Source organism: Onychostruthus taczanowskii, unplaced genomic scaffold (genome assembly GCF_017590055.1).
Source record: "Onychostruthus taczanowskii isolate IOZ18803 unplaced genomic scaffold, ASM1759005v1 scaffold80, whole genome shotgun sequence".
Lineage (NCBI taxonomy): Eukaryota > Metazoa > Chordata > Aves > Passeriformes > Passeridae > Onychostruthus > Onychostruthus taczanowskii.
The window spans coordinates 282,352-300,067 of record NW_024505893.1 but is presented as its reverse complement, the minus strand read 5'-3'; the positions used below and the strand labels follow the sequence as shown (position 1 = coordinate 300,067).

The window sequence follows — 17,716 nt, the reverse complement described above, 5'->3', positions numbered from 1 at the left end:
TGAGGCTCAAAGCCAGAAAAAAGCACATGCAGGAGTCCCTCTGAGAATGGGTTAACTGCAAGCATTTTTCCTACAAAAAATGCTGCAAGCATCTTTCCACAAGAAAAGAAGAAAAGAAGAAAAGAAGAAAAGAAGAAAAGAAGAAAAAAGGTTTTGCATTTAAATCTAGTGTGTATGCAAGAATTACACTTTAAGCTATAGGGGGGAAAAAACACAAAAACCCCCCCCCCCAAAACAAAACAAAAAACAAACAAAAAAAAAACCCCCAAAAACAAACAAACAAAACCCCCACAAATCCCAAACCCAAAATCCACCTTGCTACAGGAAACTTTGCATGGAATATTGAGTAGTCCATTATTGGACTTCATTCTGCTTATTGGTCTAACACATTGATCTTAACTTTATGGAATATCTTTGCCTCTTGAGCTTATTACAAATGAGCCATCAAATTATCTATCAGTTGGAATTACCTATAATTTTGGAATCCTGATAAACAGCACATACCCAAACTGGGAAGAGGGAATGGCTTCAGGATCTGAGCCCCAGGTGCTCTGTGATTCCCTGGGCTGTGAGGTGTTTTGAGCTAAACCATGCACAACAACACTGTGAAGAGAACACGCTGAGGATGCATCTGAAAACAGATGAGAGGCACATCCAATCCCAGGTCCAAGAGCACCTCCTAGTAGAAATAAGCTGGCTGGAGAAATTTTTTTTAGCTGCTATGACAGCAGCTATTTTTTAATTGATTTTTTTTCCATCCATGAATCACTTAACACCTCACCTTGTGCTGTCAGAAAAAGAAAAGGCAATGTGCAGGTCATGACCTATCTGTGTTTCCTTAAGCAAAATGTTCTTTATTTCTTGGAAATATATAATGATTTATAGCAACCAGCTAGAGTATGCAATGCTGATGTCATTACTCATACAGTGTCTGTAGGAAAAACAGGACATTAACCAATTCAAAACCTCAGAATTTTCATTACTGATAGGTTTGTTAAGACAAACCTGATCTGTTCTGGGGAGGAAATCTGACTTCCAGGTTTTAAATTTGTGAGATACCTTTGGTCTGCTGCAGGTTTGTTTGTGAGGAAGACAGAAGTGATGGTTACAAAGAAGATATTTCCATAACCATAAAGATGAAATTAGGCAGTGATGTAGAAGACAAGAAGTGATTGGAAGAGTCAAATGGGTTAGGAAGGAGGAGATCTACTGGCTCAGAGCTGAGCTGCACCTGGGACAGCACCGACACCCAGGGCTGGGGGCGAGCACCCCCAGGGGCCCTGAGCGCGGAGGGGACCCGAGCCTGCAGGCACCGAGCCTGTGCTGGGTGACAGGGGACACCCCGGCCGGTGTCACACCGGGGAGCGGCGGGGCCGGTGACAGACCCCGGCCGGTGACAGACCCCGGGCTGTGACAGATCCCGGCCGGTGACAGACCCCGGGCGGTGACAGAATCCGGGCGGTGACAGAATCCGGCCGGTGACAGACCCGGCCGGTGACAGATCCCGGCCGGTGACAGATCCCGGCCGGTGACAGACCCCGGCCAGTGACAGACCCCGGGCGGTGACAGATCCCGCCGGTAACAGATCCCGCCGATGACAGATCCCGCCGGTGATAGAACCCGGCCGGTGACAGATCCCGCCGGTGACAGACCCCGGCCGGTGACAGAACCCGGCCGGTGATAGAACCCGGCCGGTGACAGAACCCGGCCGGTGACAGATCCCGCCGCTGACAGACCGCGGCCGGTGGCAGATCCCGGCGCTGTCACACCGCGGAGAGGCTGGCCCGGCCCCCAGCGGGCGCACGGCCCCGCCCCGGCGGCTGCACGGCGTAACGGGGCGGGGAGGAGCGGCAGCAGGAGTGGGATCGGGCTCGGGATCAGGAGGGCGGTTCTGGTTCCGGGTCAGCCCCGCCTGGGCCGACTCTCGGGCGGTGCGCGGGGGCGGCGGCCCCGGCCATGCGGAGCCGGGCCGGGCGGCGCCGGCCGCGCAGGGCCCTGCCTGGGCTGCGGCGGGGCCCCATGAGCTGCCGGGGGTAGGGCGGGGAGCCCCTTCCCCCCGCCCCGCCGCCATGTACACCTTCGTGGTGCGGGACGAGGGCAGCAGCGTGTACACCGAGGTGAGCCGGCTGCTGCTGGCCAGCGGGCAGTGGCGGCGCCTCCGCAGGGACAACCCCCGCTTCAACCTGATGCTGGGCGAGAGGAACCGGCTTCCCTTCGGCAGGCTGGGTAAGGTCCCGGCGCTCCCTGCTCCCCTCCGGTCCGTGCCGGCGGCTGTGCCCTCCCGTCCCCGGTGTCCCCGCGGGTCTCCGCAGCCTGCCGCCGCCGCTGCGGGCACGGGCGGGCCGCGCCCCGGCGGAGCCCCCGCGGTTCGGGAGGCGGTGCCCGCCGGCCCCGCTCCCCGCCCTGCCCCTGTCGCTGTCCCCGCGGCTCGGCGGCCGCCCCGGCCTCCGGCGCCCAAACAAAGCTCGGGCACCGCGGGGTTTCCGTGCAGCCGGCTCTCTGCGGGCCCTGCTGACGCCAGCCAGCGCTCGAAGGAGCCTCTTCCCGAGCTCCCGGAGAGTGATTACACCGGGCTCCCCCCAAACACCCCGCCCAGCTTGAGGCCTGTGGTGTGGTGAAGCAGTGGGAAAGGCGGGGGGTGGCACAAGCGTCACCCGGAGACCCCCCCATGACATGCGGCAGAGCTCAGGATGCCGGCCCCCTCTGGGTACAGCCCAGGACTGCGTTCCCTGCCCTGCAGCAGTGCCCTTGGGGCCTTTGCAGCACTGCGGGGGGACTCAGACATGCAGCGTGCCTTTGTGGGGTCGCGGTGGTTCCCGTGTCCTCCCCTGCCTGCTGCTGGGCAGGGACACTGTGGAGCTGAGCTGTCGTGGTATGGGGCTGTTTCTGCTGCTTGAGACAGGAGGTGGAACAGGTCTAAGCCAGGCACGTTCAAACCTTCACTCCAGAGCTGAGGCTGGTGGGGTTGTGCCTCTGCAGGGCTTGCTGAGGGTGACAGTACTGTCCCTGCCTGGAGCAGGGCGTGGGTAATTCCAGAGGCTCTGGGTGTGTAGGGCCCCCTACAACCCCTGCCCCACCACCTTTTCCCCTGCTGCCTGGCCCCCACTGTCACCCTGCCACCACACAGGGCTCTGGGAGCTGCCCTGTGTAGGTTTGTCCCCTGCCTGCCATGCTCGCTGCTGTCCCATGGCACAGCCGCCCTGGCCCTCTGCCCCGCTGGATGGTGCAGAGCCCAGGAGCAGGGAGGGAGAGTGCCCACAAGCAGCAGAGCCAAGCCAGACACTGGCAGTGTTGCAGGGCGTGGCAGGGAGCAGGGCTGCACTGTCATCTTGGCCCTGGTTTCTTTCTTTCTGGGGTGATTTTGCAGCACTGCTTCTGGCTGCAGAAACATCAGAAGAGGCAGAGCCCCCTCACTCCAGCAGCTCTGGTGCAAGATGGCTTTGCAGCCCTTTTCTTGCAGCAGAGACCCATCTCTGACTGCTCTTAACAATTTGCAAGTCACCAGTTCCAGCACCTCTCCCTTGCCTCCTCCACATTTGTGAGTGGAAAGTCCCCATCACACGGCAGTGCCATCTGGTCACCTCCTGGTGTCGGGGTGTCTGCAGCGGGCAGGGAAGCACCGGGAGAGGCTCAGGCAGTGAGGATGCTCACATGTGCTGGCAGCAGGCACAGCAGGCAGACCTGTGCTTTAACTTGCCCAGCATGGAGGACCTGTGACCATCAGGCCTCATTGCAGAGCAAATGCAGTTCCTTGAGAGTGGGCATGCACAGCACATCTGGCTGTGGTGGGCTTGTGGCCATCTCTAACTAACCCCTTCCATCCTCTAAAAGTGTCCTGGGGTGATGGAAGGGCTTCCCTGAGCCCTTCAGTATGTGTTGCCATGGGATGCCTAAAAACTCAAACCATTTGTCACAGCCAAGGCACGTCTATAACCCATGGAGAGGGGCCGTGTTTTGGCACTGGCATCTTTAAACCATCCTCCTGTAGCAGGAACTGGTTGCCTGAAATCAGTAGAGTCAGACCAAAAATAACATGGTTATTTTGGTGCATTTTTCAAAAAGCTCTATCTTCTTTGGTTCGTCTTCCTGAGCAACTGTTGCATCAAAGCTGGCTTGGTTTTCCTAAGGGCTGTACTCAGTGGAAGCAGACATTAATTCAGGGAAATGGAGGGATTTGCATTACTCAGGGCCTAAGCTGGATCATAGAGAGAAGTGGGGACTCTCAACATGCACCACTGCTTCTGCCCAGCTGCAGGGACCTCTGTAGCTCTCACTGATAACCTAATTCCTGGGGGATTGTACCCTTAAGCTGTGTCCTCATCTAGGAGAAAAGCAGTTTGTGCTGAGGGGATGGAAAGGAGGAAGAGGCTGCAGAGGCCTCATGTAGCAGGGCATGCAGGGCTCTATGCTCTGCTGGCCAGGAGAGGATTGCCACTTTGGTCAGTGACTTGGCAGCTTTTCAGTCCCCCTAAAATGCATGCTACAGACCTGACAACATGCCCCAGAAGTTTCCCTTCCTGCCTTGTGGTCCCTCTTTGCTGGCCACCCAACTCTCTGTGGCAGCCCACTGCTCCGTGGCAATGCTCAGGAGCCCAGTGAGGATGCCTCTCCCCAGGATAAACTGGAAACAGAAGAAAATTTGTGGGGTTTTGTTATTTTCTTTTCAGTAAAAAAACCTGCCTGTGCTGGCTGCACCTTGAAGTGCCTGAAGTTACAGATCTTTTCTGCAGGATGGTTTTCAGCTATCTTGTATTTAAAGATTTGTGAATAAAAGTGACCCAGGTCAGGGAAGTGACTTTCAGGCTGAAAATAGATATTCACTCTCTGTGATCTTGCAGCTGCCTGGTGTTTAAGGTAATGTTTGCTCCAGGCCATTTTCCCAGGCAAACACCAAGGAGGATAAGTAAAACCCTAAATCCTTTTTCAGGATTCTGGTCCCTCTCAGAGAGCTTCCAGCTGAGCACAGGTGTTTCTGTGCTGTGAAAAGGTGAAGGCAGGCAGGCTGTGGTGTGGAGCCCAGTGTTGGTAAGGAGGCAGCACTCGGTCAGTGCTGGGGCCACAGCTGGATACTGGGGCCAGTTTGGGACTTTCCAGTGCAAGAAAGGCTTAAACATATGGAGTTACTATAGGAAGGGCTACCAGGATAGTCAAGGGGACAGAGGTTGGCAGCCAGGCACTGGGACAAGGACTTAAAGAAGTCAGTATCTGTCTTTAGAGATACTCAGACTTTGGACAAGAGGTTGGAGCAGAGACTCCCAGAGGTTCCTTCTCACCTCAGGTATCCAACAGGTCTTGTTGCACACTGCTAGAAAGAAGCAACACTCCAAGTCTTTCAGTGTTTCCCAGTGTTTTGTGGTACCAGACCCAAGAGGGAATCATGCTGTACATGACAGAGGAAAAAGGCCCTTTGCTAAGCTGTGATCTTTGTGTCAGGGTGTGTTTCCCTGCATCCTCCATCTGTATTTAAGAGTAACTGAAATTGTGGTTCTTAAAAGCTTACACCAGCAGAGGGAGAACACCTGCCAGTTCCCAGTGTGAATTAGGAAAAAATTATTTTCCTTTGCAAGATGGATGTGTCAGATTGCATGGGTTTTTGTAACTCAGTGAAAGAAACCACAGGAACCAGTACCAGTTTACAACCTGTTTCTGTAATGCAGGGCAAGGAAACAGCCTCCTTTTTTTTCCCCTACTGCACAGGTCCTTTGCACCAAGCAGCTGTTTTGCCTTTATCCATTGAGGAGTTTGTCTGACCTCTGTTTCCCCTTCTTAGGCCATGAACCTGGACTTGTGCAGCTGGTGAATTACTACAGGGGAGCAGACAAGCTGTGCCGCAAAGCATCTCTGGTGAAGTAAGAAATTCACTGAAATGTTAGATGGGCTTGGCAGAAGCTTCTCTTCTAACCCTTGTTGAGTGTTGAACCTGTTTGGAGGGTGTTTCACACAGCAGCTGCCCTGGGAGTGTCCTGGCATGTGCTGCCTTCAGACTCCTGGGCTGGTCTCTAGAGCTGTTTGTGTGCACAAAGGGCTCTCTGTAACCTCGGGGGAAATGCCATTTCCACTGAGTCGTATCTACTTGAAACCATAGAGTGTATTGAATCAGATTAGAGCCGAATCAAAAGGGAAAAGAAACCCAAACGAATCTGCTCTTTTTCCCTTGTAGACATTTAATTAAAACCTTCTCCTTTTATTCTCTGTTTCATACAGAGAAGAGACACTAATGTGCCTTTAGCTAATCAGATTTGTTGGTCAAACAAATGCTTGGAGACATCTCCAGGAAGAGCTCTGGGAGTTATTTCTGCATGACCTGCCATGCCAGGGTCTCCTGGGGAGATGTGGATGAACTTTCATGGTAAATAACCCTGTCCCTGTGCAAACTCTGCTCCCACTAGAGTGTCTTTATGTCAGAGCTCTTGGTCTCCTTCAGCAATTTGATTGCCCATTACAGTCTGTGCTGCCTCTCACTAATGCAGTCCTGCAGATTTTGTGTGCTGATCCAAGGCCTCTCCTTCCTCTGCAAAGAGCCTCTTCCCAGTTACCTTCCTGGCAGTGGTGATGGTGTTTGTCAGAAAGTGGCAGAGTATTTTTAAACAAGCACTTAGAGTACTCCTCAGATGAATTCCTCTTTAGCCTGTTACCTGGAGTGCTGAAACCTGTTTTTATATCCTGAAGCTTGGCTGACCTTTTTAACTGTAGGGTCAACCATGCATCAAGCTACTTAACCCACAAAGGACAACAAATGACATTCCTCAGGGCTCCCAAAGTGCCACTGACTCACTGCCATCTCAACAGAGAGGCACAAATGCACAGAGAGTCAGCACCTCATGAACTCTACTTTTGGCTTTAAGCAAAGTACAGGCATTTGGAGAGGCAGGCAGCTCCCTTGACTTTGAAAGGTAACAGGCCTGAGCTCTGCTAACAGGAATTTGCTGCTGTCTCCAGACATTACTGGTAGGAGAGATGTGCCCGAGGAATTCCAGACATCTTGGGATGTGAAACATGTGATGGTGCCCTTGCTTTCTGTGGCTTCCCAGCGGTCTTCATACACAGCTGGAACAGCAGGTCCGATCTCAGTGGGAATGGGACCAAAGGCTAAGCACCAGCACAGAGAGCATTACTGCTCTGACTTTCCTTTTTCCAGCTGTGATCACAGCATCCTTCCTGCCCTGAGCTGTGTCAGCAAAAATACCTCCTCAGTTCCCTTGTGGAGAGAAGATGCAGGGAATGCACCACCAGCTTTATTTACATGGAAACTTCTCAGCTGTTAGTTTTGTGATATCCACGGTGTCAGTAAAATGTTTAATGAAAGCATGTAGGTTCTGGTTCAAAGAGTAGTGCTTTGCTGTGAGCTTGCCATGATATCTTTAGGAAAACCCTAATTTCAAGGGTCTGAGGAAAACAGCATAGACTATCCGTAAGCTGCCATTCATCATCAAGCAAAAGACCCAGTTAATGATGATTTTTCCTTATTAAATAAGCCCCGTGCAGGTGGGGACACTCTGGAGATTAACAGCCTGTCTCTCTTCACCCAGGCTAATCAAGACAAGCCCTGAGCTATCGGAGTCCTGCACGTGGTTCCCTGAGTCTTATGTGATTTACCCAACAAACTTGAAGACCCCAGTGGCTCCAGCACAGAACGGAATTCGCCATCTCATCAACAACTCAAGGACAGACGAGCGGGAAGTGTTCCTGGCAGCTTACAACAGGCGGCGGGAAGGCAAAGAAGGCAACGTGTGGATAGCCAAGTCCTCAGCTGGTGCCAAAGGTTCATTCTCCAGCACCAGGAGCTGTTTCTCATTGTCATCTGTAGGGTCAGAGGGTTTGGCTGAGCCGAGCTGATGTGTGGTCTCTCTGTCAAGGGCTTCACTGACCATGCCAGACAAGCAGTGTGGTGTTCACGTGCTGCCTAGGACATGCACAGTAGGGAAAGGGCCTCCACTCCTCCACACATGCACCTCAGAATGTGGGAATGTGCTGTGGGGAGAAGGCAGCAGGGACCAGCAAGTGAGGGGAATGTGGAGAGCAGGTTAGAGGGAGCAGAACGGGATACAGGGAGGCAGTCAGCAGGCAGGACAGTAGACTTCAAGGGCAAGGAGCCCAGTTCCCCATGCTGCAGCTTAACTTGCCTTCTCCTGGGTGGAAATCCTGCTTGTCTTTTAACCAGACTCATGTGCCTGGTGCCAGTGGCCTGCCAACAGTCACACTGAGCAGCCACGAGCTCAGTATGTCACAATTTTACCCAAGCCTCAGGGGAAGGTACCAGAGCAAAGACAATCAATGCAGTCTCTGTCTGTCCATTTAATCTGAACAGGACAGCAGATACCCAAGTGATAATGTGTCCTTCCTTGTTCCAGGGTCATTCCATCACTGCAGAAATAACAAGCTATGAGATAGCTGGGCACAGCTGTAAATGCAGTGCTTTGGTAACTGTGTGCTCTCTGTCAGTTATGGTGTTATCATGGGCACATTATTAGAATGGCTGTGTTTAAAAACTTACCTTGCTGTGTGTGCACCAGAGCCCAGCCTGAGGAAGGACCTGGTCTTTTCAGAGAGAACAAGCCCACATGTATTACTCATGTTTGCAGAGTCACTTTGCATGCAGCCTTGCAAAAAAGAGAATGCAAAAGCCAGAGCTGGCTGCAGGGAGACTGCACAATAAAACTGTCCTTTACACCAGCTTCCCTCTCTGTTCTGCTCTCTGAGCTGTGTCACCAAGAAGAATTGGAAGAGTATCCCTATTTTCATCAGGAACGAAGGGGAGATGAATCCTTTTGTTATGCTAGTGTCAGAATGTGTTTCTGTGTGGTAAACTGGCAAAAAAATCCATCTGGGCATTGGGAAAGGCAGTTGCTGTGGTCTGCTCCAGGCTGAGCAGGTTCAGAGTCTTCAGATGCTTTGTGCACATGTGATGCCATCTTTTCTGCACTAAAGCAGAGTAGCCTTTTGTATTCATCACTGTGCTGCTGCAAATTAAAGTTGAAAGCAGAGTCTCATGGTAATCTTCTAGAGGGAAGTTTTATACATCTGGGGATCACTTCTGATGAAGAAGAAAGCTTGTTCATGCTAATTACCAAGAAAGATACAGCTCAGGCACAGCCCTTGTCTTGGGACAGGTCTAACAGAAGCTTAGTCATCCATCAGGAACAGGAAAATCCAAGGTTTAGGATGCCCTGACTCAAATGTTTTAAGGGTTTGCTAGTGTGGCTGGAGGTTTTGTTTGACAGCTGCCCCACATAAGCTGCTTTGCTGCCTTACTGGGTTGCTGCCTGGGTGCACGGTCAAACTGAGCCTCCCCTGGGTTTGCCATCTGTCCAGTGTGGAACAGGTGCCTGCTGATCTCCCCACTGCAGCAGCTTTGCTGGCTTAGGGATGTTGTTTCCCTCTTTTCCCCAGTGCACAGCCTGAAGCTGTGCCAGTGCAAGGTTGTGCCTTGCTCTGCTCTGATCAGGAGACTAAAAAATCTTGCCCCCTGCATAAATCATGGGTAAGATACTTTAATTTCAGACTTCCTTTGAGTGGAGTGTGCTGGGATGAATGGGAGGACAGTAGGGCTGGAAAGCTGAGCAGAGGATGGAGTAGTGGGAGTACCTGCAGGGCTGTGCTGGCACCAACCTTCAGAAATCACAGCTAGGAGCATTTTTCATTGGATGATCCTGTCAAACCCTGCCTGTGCTGCAAACCTCTGTTATCCCTTTGGTGCCCCCTTGAAGAGTGGGGGTTTTTTTTGCACAGTATTTCCTCAAAAACAATGAGCACAAAATTAAGACTAAGTAATTGGGTTTAGTCCAGAAAACTAATACCTCAAGAATGGGCATAGTGCCAGAGGAGGGTTTGATAACTTTACCTGATCTGGCTTATCCCTCCTGGCACCATGCCATTCCTTTATGAAATCCCAGAAGGAAAATGGTCTCCAGTGCTCTGCAGCAGAAGTCTGCTATTTGGACTCTTGCAAGAGATGAACAGTGACAGCTTCAGCCAAAATGTGGGAGTGTTTAAATGGCACAGTTCATTTTTTTAATGAAGAGCTTCCACAGCAGGAACACTGAGTACACGGATGAACAATTTAAAATAGTACTTTTCCTTATTCAGCAATGATTTTTGTAATAACTTAAATGGATTCACTGAGCAGGGCAACACTGCACAAGTGTGCATTTGTGACTGCCTCTGGCAGCTAGAGAAGCCAGACAGGGAAAGTAAGTCTTGAGTCTGGGATGAGAAACCCCACAAACCTCCCTCCCCAAATAAAAAAGAAAGGCAAAAATCTTTACAGAAAATGTGCCAAACTCCCTGTTCTCTCTAAACTGCTGAAAACCAGGGGAAAACAAAACCAAATTTGTTAAGTGCCAAATACAAGCACCACATCCTCCTACCCCTGCCTATCCTTCCTCAATAGGAAGGAAAAAAAAAAAATATGTGAAAGAAACCAGAATGCCCCCAAGCTTACCCCTGCCAAGCCTAGATAGGAAGGAAAAAAAATATGTAAAAGAAACCAGAATGCCCCCAAGCCAAGCAGCTGCCTCACTGCTTGCCCAGGTCCCTGCCTGCTGTGCATCTCCTCACACCTCGACAGGCACCCCCTACAGACATGCCCCAGGCAGGCCATGCCCTGTCAGATCCCCTTAATTCCCATTTGCATCAAGCCTGGTTTCTGGGGAGCCAGAGGCCCGTGGCATGGCAAGGAAGAGATCCCTCCACAGATTGATTCCCATGGAGTGACTGTGGCATTGCTTGGACACTGTTTGACCCTGGTGCCACAGGTTCTTGCATGTCACTTTTTGGGCTAATGAGACACTTGGGGCCTGAAAAAGCTCCAACAAAGGTAGAAATATCCTCTACCTAATTTTGTCTTCAACTTTCTGTGCTAGGGGAAGGGATCCTGATTTCTTCAGAGGCTACAGAGCTCCTGGACTTCATCGATGAGCAGGGACAAGTGCACGTGATTCAGAAATACCTGGAGAATCCTCTGCTTTTAGAGCCAGGGCATCGCAAGTTTGACATCAGGTAACCTTTTCTGCCTGTGTAATACCAGTTTTCTTGTTCATGCTGTTTCTTTGAGAGCTACTGCGACTAGTTTGTTCTCATGTCCCCCAGGAGCTGGGTTCTCGTGGATCATCAATATAATATCTACCTCTACAGAGAGGGTGTCCTGCGGACCTCTTCCGAACCATATAACAGTGCTAATTTCCAGGACAAAACCTGCCACTTGACCAATCACTGCATTCAGAAGGAATATTCCAAAAACTACGGGCGGTATGAGGAAGGGAATGAAATGTTCTTCGAGGAGTTCAACCAGTATCTGATGGATGCCCTGAACACAACGCTTGAGAATAGCATCTTACTGCAAATCAAACACATAATAAGGTAGCCAGCTGCCTGCTGCTGAGGAGAGCAAAACCCTTCAGGAACAGGGAGTATGTATGGACACAGCTGGGGAAGCAGACAGACAAAGAAGGAAGGGGTTTCAATTGCAGAAATTTAGGATAAGGCCATGAAAACCCCCATGTCACTGCTCAGTGAGAAGGCACCTCTGTAAGTGCAAATCACAGAGACATGGACACATACCCGTAAGTGCTGTTGTCTCAATGGTATGTGTCCATGTCTCTGTGATTTGCCAGCTGTGGCTGGAGAAGGACAGAGTGAAAAGGGAAGAGAGCAGGTCAAAAGACAGGGCTGGGAGAGGCTGAGGTTAAGAAAGGCTTAAAGGTGATAGAGGGGAAGTGAAGATGAACTCAAGTGTACAGACTCTGGATGCTTCCCCCACCATCAGCCAGCAGCAGCACATGGCTGTTGCCTGGGTCATCTTACTCAGTCCACAAGAGCCAGTTCCTTCCTGGGCATAGAAAGTGCCTGGAGAGAGATCTCAGTGCTGCAGAGAATCCAGATCTTGACAAAGCAGTCCTTCATGAAGGAATTTGCTTTGCCAGTACCCCATTGCTGTTAATTGCACTAAAAAAGATGTAGCATAATATTTGAGGGACTTGAAGGCAAATGAACATCCAGTGGCAGTTCCCTGGGGACCTGCTGCGGCCCTTTGTGGCATTGCACATCATGTTTTTCAGCTTGCCTGGCCCAGTGGTGAGGGAGGATGCTTGATGCTCTCCAGCTCTTTGTGAGTTAACTCAGGGGTGTCCCCACATGGATTTTCATAGTCACAGGATCCCACGTGCATGGACCTGGTTACCATGGCATGTGTTGGACAAAACTTGTAATTTGGAAGATTTCCAGGGCAACCCCTCGTGCTTAATGTGTCCACAGCAGCCTTAACCCTGAGTTCCTGTTTCTCCCTTCACAGAAGCTGCCTTATGTGTATAGAGCCTGCAATCAGCACGAAGCATCTTCACTACCAGAGCTTCCAGCTCTTTGGCTTTGACTTCATGGTGGATGAGGAGCTGAAGGTCTGGCTAATAGAAGTCAATGGGGCCCCAGCATGTGCCCAGTGAGTAAATCAGTTTCTGGAACACCCTTGTGATGCCACCATTCACATGCCTCACCCACAACATGGCTATGTCCCAGCTCCAAGTGAAAAAGGTGAAAGAAAGTGAATGGTGAGGGAGTTTTCCAGGCTAACACTGGACACTGCTCCGAGTGCCAGTCAGTTTGGGTTCATTACTCTTGTCGCTGTGTTTGGTATCCCCCAGCTTCTTTCCCATGTAGGATGGGGCACTAACCTGGGGTTTTGAACAAATGGGTTTGAATATAACTTTGGTCACTTTTATTACTTTTGGGTTGAAGTTATGTTTGCAGATTTAATGTTTTGGGAATCAGATTGTTTCTCAGTCTCTGTTGGGGGGCCGCTGGTGACTGCTCTTTATATCAGCACATGTTAAATGAGTAGCATTAAGGGCAGCAGCTGGAAGTGAGTGACTAAATTTGTAGGCAGCAGGACCACAGAGCACACTGTGGATGCTGCAGAGATTTGTTACCAAATCTCTGAAAACCTAAGGAACACAGACTCAACACCAATTTTTTGTTAAGAAGAGCATCATTTATTCAAATCACACAGGGGATAACTCCTGACCTTATGTGTCCATGTGATTTTACAAGTGTCTTGTTTATATACAGTCACTACATGCATGTTACAATTTGCCCATTACCAAAAAACCCTCCCCAGGTTCCCAGATTAAGTCCTTGTTTTGGCTGTGCCTGCATTCCTGAGCCAGATGTTGTCTTACCTTCCAGGCATTCTTGCTGGGAAAGCAGATTTTGCATGCCTTGTTTCTCTGCTAAGAGTTCACAGGCACAGTAAAAATTGAATTAACCCTTTTGGTATCACAGAGATCGGGTTATGGCTTCTTCCAGCAGCCACAGGGAGGCTGGAACAGCCAAACAGCCCTGGCCATGAACATCTCTGTGTAGGCACAGCAGGAGGTGCTGTATTACATGACTGAGACAGCTGCAAGAGACCAGAAATTTTTGCTAAGTGAGCATTTGTATCATATTTTTAAAAACCCCAGCAAAACAGAACAGGCTGTACATCGCTGCATTAGAATTTGATCAGATTAGATGTTGATTAAATTAGGTTAGATCATCACTAACAGTAGACAAAAAATGCAGGTCAAACCTACCAGACAGCCTGTTCAGCAGCTTTTTCAGGGCTAGAGCTTGGGGAGCTTTCTGTCCAGGGTGCCCTGTTCACAATGTGCATCATGGTGCAATGACTGCCTTGCACCTCCTTGTCTTGCTGGATGGGTAGAATTTGGCTATTGCTGGGTGGAGTTGGATGACAGCAGTGCCTTGTTTTGTGCCTCTTGGAAGAGCAAAGGCTTTGTTTGGCACTTGGAAGATTGAAAGCAGCTGAGGTAGGTTTTGGGTCTTTGTGACTTCTCCTGTCCAGCGTTATTTTTATTTGTAGCACTTGTATCACATAGCTCCCATTTAAAGAGGAAAAAAAAGGCTGCTGTAAGTAATAACATTCCCAGGAGCTGAAAAAACATCTCACTGTCACACAGGCCCAGTGGCATGGAGTAAAAGACATAGTTAATCCTGGGAAAAACAGGTTTGGTACTAAATATGTGCCAGATGGCAGCACATTCAGGGAGGTTACACATGCATTTCTTCCAGCAGAAAATGAAGCTGTTGTTAACTCAAACACCTTATCTCTCTTCTCCCTAATCCTGCTGTGCATGAGCTGTGCCATGGTGAAACACATCCCACATGTCTGAGGGTCCTGTGAAGCCCCTGAGCTGCACCCCAACACAGCATTTCATCAAACCAGGAATGCATCAGAGCAGCCCCTCTGGGGCACATTCCTGTGTGATCTGTGTCTGGTGCAGTAAATCCCAACTCCCTGAGTTGGAAGGCTGGTACAGGGAGCCCTGGGATGTTTTCTGCCCCTTTGCATCTTGTGGAGACTCAGGTCTGGGGCCTGAGGGTCCAGAGCCTCTGACTGTAAACATAGATAATGGGTTTTGTGGTTCTTTGTGAAAGGGAGCAATATTGGGAATTATCACCATGGAAAAAGAAGATATTTGTTGGCATAAACATGGAGAAGGTGGAAGAGATAGTGCTCTCCCGCTATTTGCCACCCTGAAACTCCTTGTAATGGGAATAGGATCTTGTAAATCTTGCTGGGAAAATGCATTTCTACATAAAAATTGGCTAGGCATCTCCTGGTTTGTCCTGCCTGGGTATCTGATTATCTCTCTCTCATCTCTTAGGAAGCTGTATGCAGAGCTCTGCCAAGGAATTGTGGATGTAGCCATCTCCAGCGTTTTCCCCCTCAATGACACCGGGCAGAAGATGAGCCAGTCATCCTCGATCTTCATCAAGCTGTGATGATGACACAAGTGCCACCGCTGTGAACAGGGAGAGACTGCACCCCTCGGGTCAGCACAGCTGGGTGGCTTATCTCAGTAACATGCCAAAAAGTGATAGAGACAGGCTTCATATTTTCTGGGAGACCACAGGGAAAAACAACAAAACAGGCATCCTCACAGAGCTGTGATGAGCCAGAGCTGCTCAGATATCTCTGCCTGCATTCACCAAAATCCACTTTAGAAACAGCTCCTGTGACTTTGATACCTGAAACAAATCTCTCTGGGAGTACAACAGAACAACCTTAAAATGAAACCCCAGCAGGGATACTGTAATGCTGTATTAGCTCCTCCTTTTCTATAGAGACAACATTGGGTTTTTTAAGGGAATTGAGTGGAGAGAACGATGGAGTTGTCCTCCTCCCGCTGTGTTTATCCTTTCCTCACCTACTGCATCATTAGTGCCTTAGCTCGGCTCCAAATAGGTGACTCCTTTCCTTTGTTCCTGCTCTGTTACATAGAAAGGAGCAAGCTCTCCTGGTGCCTAAAACCAGGAACACCAAGAAGTCAGTTTCCTTAGGTCATTTTCCAAGCTGCTTGGCTGAACACCCAGGCAATGGCTGGTAAAGGGTGCTGAACTGCAGGTGGTGAATTAACCCAAGCAAGGAAGGCGACTTTCTTTCTTTATAGCTATCCCTTTTCCTACTGAGATTTGAATCAGTGATGGTCCCAGTCTGAGGCAGTTGGATTCTGCTTAAAGGAGGCAGAGGGACCCCCTCGGAGCTCACCGGCAGGCTGTAGGATTTCTAGCATCACTTGTGTGCTGAGTGTTGCAAGTAGCAGAAACCTGATCCCGGTTTCTTCTGAGCCACTGCAATGAATTTAGGCTCTTCTCTCAGATTTCCCCTTCATGATTTACTTGAGGCTTGGACCTGAAGTCTTTCTACCCAAATCCCATTTGATCCAGCCTGTTTTATTCTCGTCTCTTTGATAAATACTGTAATCTTCTGCCCTGAACACAGTCCACAACTTGATCTTAGCTAGGGGTGAGGTGGGTGAAGTTTTGTAGACCAGGAGAGACATTCCTGTTTGCCACACATCTGGGAAATCAGGTGCTTTGGGGGGAAGGAGAGGTTAGATTCCTTGAGGTCTCTGTATTTCAGAGCTAACATCTGCTTCAGGTATAACCTAAATCCCTGTCTTGTGTCCCACCTTGTGAAGTGTATCTGAATTCGCAGTGTGAGCCCAGCACATCCCTCTGGCAGGGAAAGGTGGTCAGGGAAAGAAACCAGTTCCTATTCCCCATAACAAACAAAAAAGAAGACATTGTGGAGATTACAAGCTGCCTGCATGTAATGGGAAGTGAATCAGCAATGGAATTTCTGCCCTCTTCAGAAGAACCTAGCATTTTGGTGTACTCATCTCTGCTTGTGGTGAAGATTTCAGAGTTCTTCATGCAGCAGACAGTCCTGACAGGAAGGGGCTGGGTGATAAGCAGGGAGAAGGGTGTGGGGAGGAAGGATTGTTTGGGTTTTCTAACCTTAAGATAGCACACAGGGGTCAGATCTTCACTGCAGTCCAGGTGAAATGTGGTGGTAACTCACCAAGGTAAAATGTAGGCTCTTAAGGGTTGTTACTCAACTTGCAAAGTTCACCACATCTCCATTGACATTTTCATGTTAGCATAGCTGAGCTTAAAAACTGCATGGTTTTTGCCCAGCAGTGGGAAGATCTCACTTTGCTCTCATCCAGGATGTGTCTGAGGTGACAGCTGAGCTCTCATAAACACTAGGGCAGACAAGAACAGAAAATTTTCCCCATCACAATGAACCAAGAAATGCTCATATTCTGGGGTGCTACACCCATCCTTCTCCTCAAAAGGGAAATTTAGATAATGCTTGGTGGTAGAGCCACAACTACAGATGATGCAGCTATTCATACCCTGCCTTTCCAGCTGGGCTTGGGGGAGGTAGTGTTTCAGGGACACTTGAATCCTCTGTTTGCTGAATTTTTCAGGAATAAGCAACATCCTCGGGAGTAAAATGTATATTTTCCACCTTCTCTCAAAGTGTCCCCCAAAGTAAAGCACAGAAGGTAAATGATAAAGGACAGAGAGCACAGTGCCTAAAGTTTTGCCCAAAATTCTAGCTACGAGGTGGAGTAGAGGATGTGTGTGTGGCTGAGGCTGGGCATTGCAGCCATGGGTGCACCTTGCAAGTGATGCTCACAAGCCCCTGTGAGACTTTTGTTTGTTTCTTTTTTTAGGAATATACAACAATAAATGTTTTCTAGTTTATTTCAGCTAAAAGGTCAATAGAAAAGGTCTTACTCTATTTCCTGAGCTTTCACCCAGGATACTGCTGGGTTTCCAGAAGACACCTACCATACCACAGAATGTCTCTAGTCTTAGCTGTATCCCTTCATGTCATCCATGAAGAACTTCTGGCCCAGGTGTTCCGGCTGCGTTGTCCAGCAGGGTCTGGTCCCACTGGACTCTGGGTTTCAGGTAACTCCCACGTGGCTTGTTCCATACGAGTTAGTCATGTTGTGCTTCTGCTGAAATCTGGTGGCCGCCCACAGTCCGTGGAGAACGCCGGAGAAGTCTAAGAAAGGCTCAAACGCCGATTTCATCCAGGTGACTGTGACCAGTGTCCTTCAGGACTGCTTGCATGTCCCTGCTCCCAGCATTTCTTGTTCTCCACGCGCAGCTCTCTCCCGGGAGAGCAACGCTGTGCCGTTCATAATCGTGCTCCATGACCGTGTGTGCTGTGGCAGCCCTTGGGAATCCCTGGTGTTGAGAGGATGCGGGGTACGCGGCCGGCTCGGCATCGCGTGTCCAGCTGCTCTCACGCCAGCATGTGCATGTGGGGCTGGGGAATGCCCGAGCTCCCGGCTCTCCGCGGAGCTCACATCTATCCACATCTCCTGATCCATCATTAAAACATGCAAACCCCACGGCCTGCCGT

The 17,716-nt window shown here is 49.9% G+C and overlaps 1 protein-coding gene across 1 annotated transcript; it reads left to right on the top strand.

Moving 5' to 3' along the window:
* Positions 1-1,832: 1,832 nt before the first annotated feature.
* TTL (tubulin tyrosine ligase) lies at positions 1,833-17,705 on the top strand. The gene is made up of 7 exons (XM_041424054.1): positions 1,833-2,226; positions 5,771-5,849; positions 7,530-7,762; positions 10,863-10,998; positions 11,089-11,358; positions 12,290-12,433; positions 14,655-17,705. The coding sequence occupies exons 1-7, from the start codon at positions 2,070-2,072 to the stop codon at positions 14,770-14,772; spliced, it is 1,137 nt and encodes a 378-aa protein (XP_041279988.1). The 5' UTR covers positions 1,833-2,069; the 3' UTR covers positions 14,773-17,705.
* The last annotated feature ends 11 nt before the right edge of the window (positions 17,706-17,716 follow it).

What these genes read in the sequence shown, in the direction of transcription:
- TTL (XM_041424054.1), top strand. Translation starts at nt 2,070, where the DNA reads ATGTACACCTTCGTGGTGCGGGACGAGGGCAGCAGCGTGTACACCGAG. An exon ending in GCTTCCCTTCGGCAGGCTGG is followed by an intron (nt 2,227 to 5,770) that starts GTAAGGTCCCGG and finishes TCCCCTTCTTAG; the next exon opens with GCCATGAACCTGGACTTGTG. An exon ending in CGCAAAGCATCTCTGGTGAA is followed by an intron (nt 5,850 to 7,529) that starts GTAAGAAATTCA and finishes CTCTTCACCCAG; the next exon opens with GCTAATCAAGACAAGCCCTG.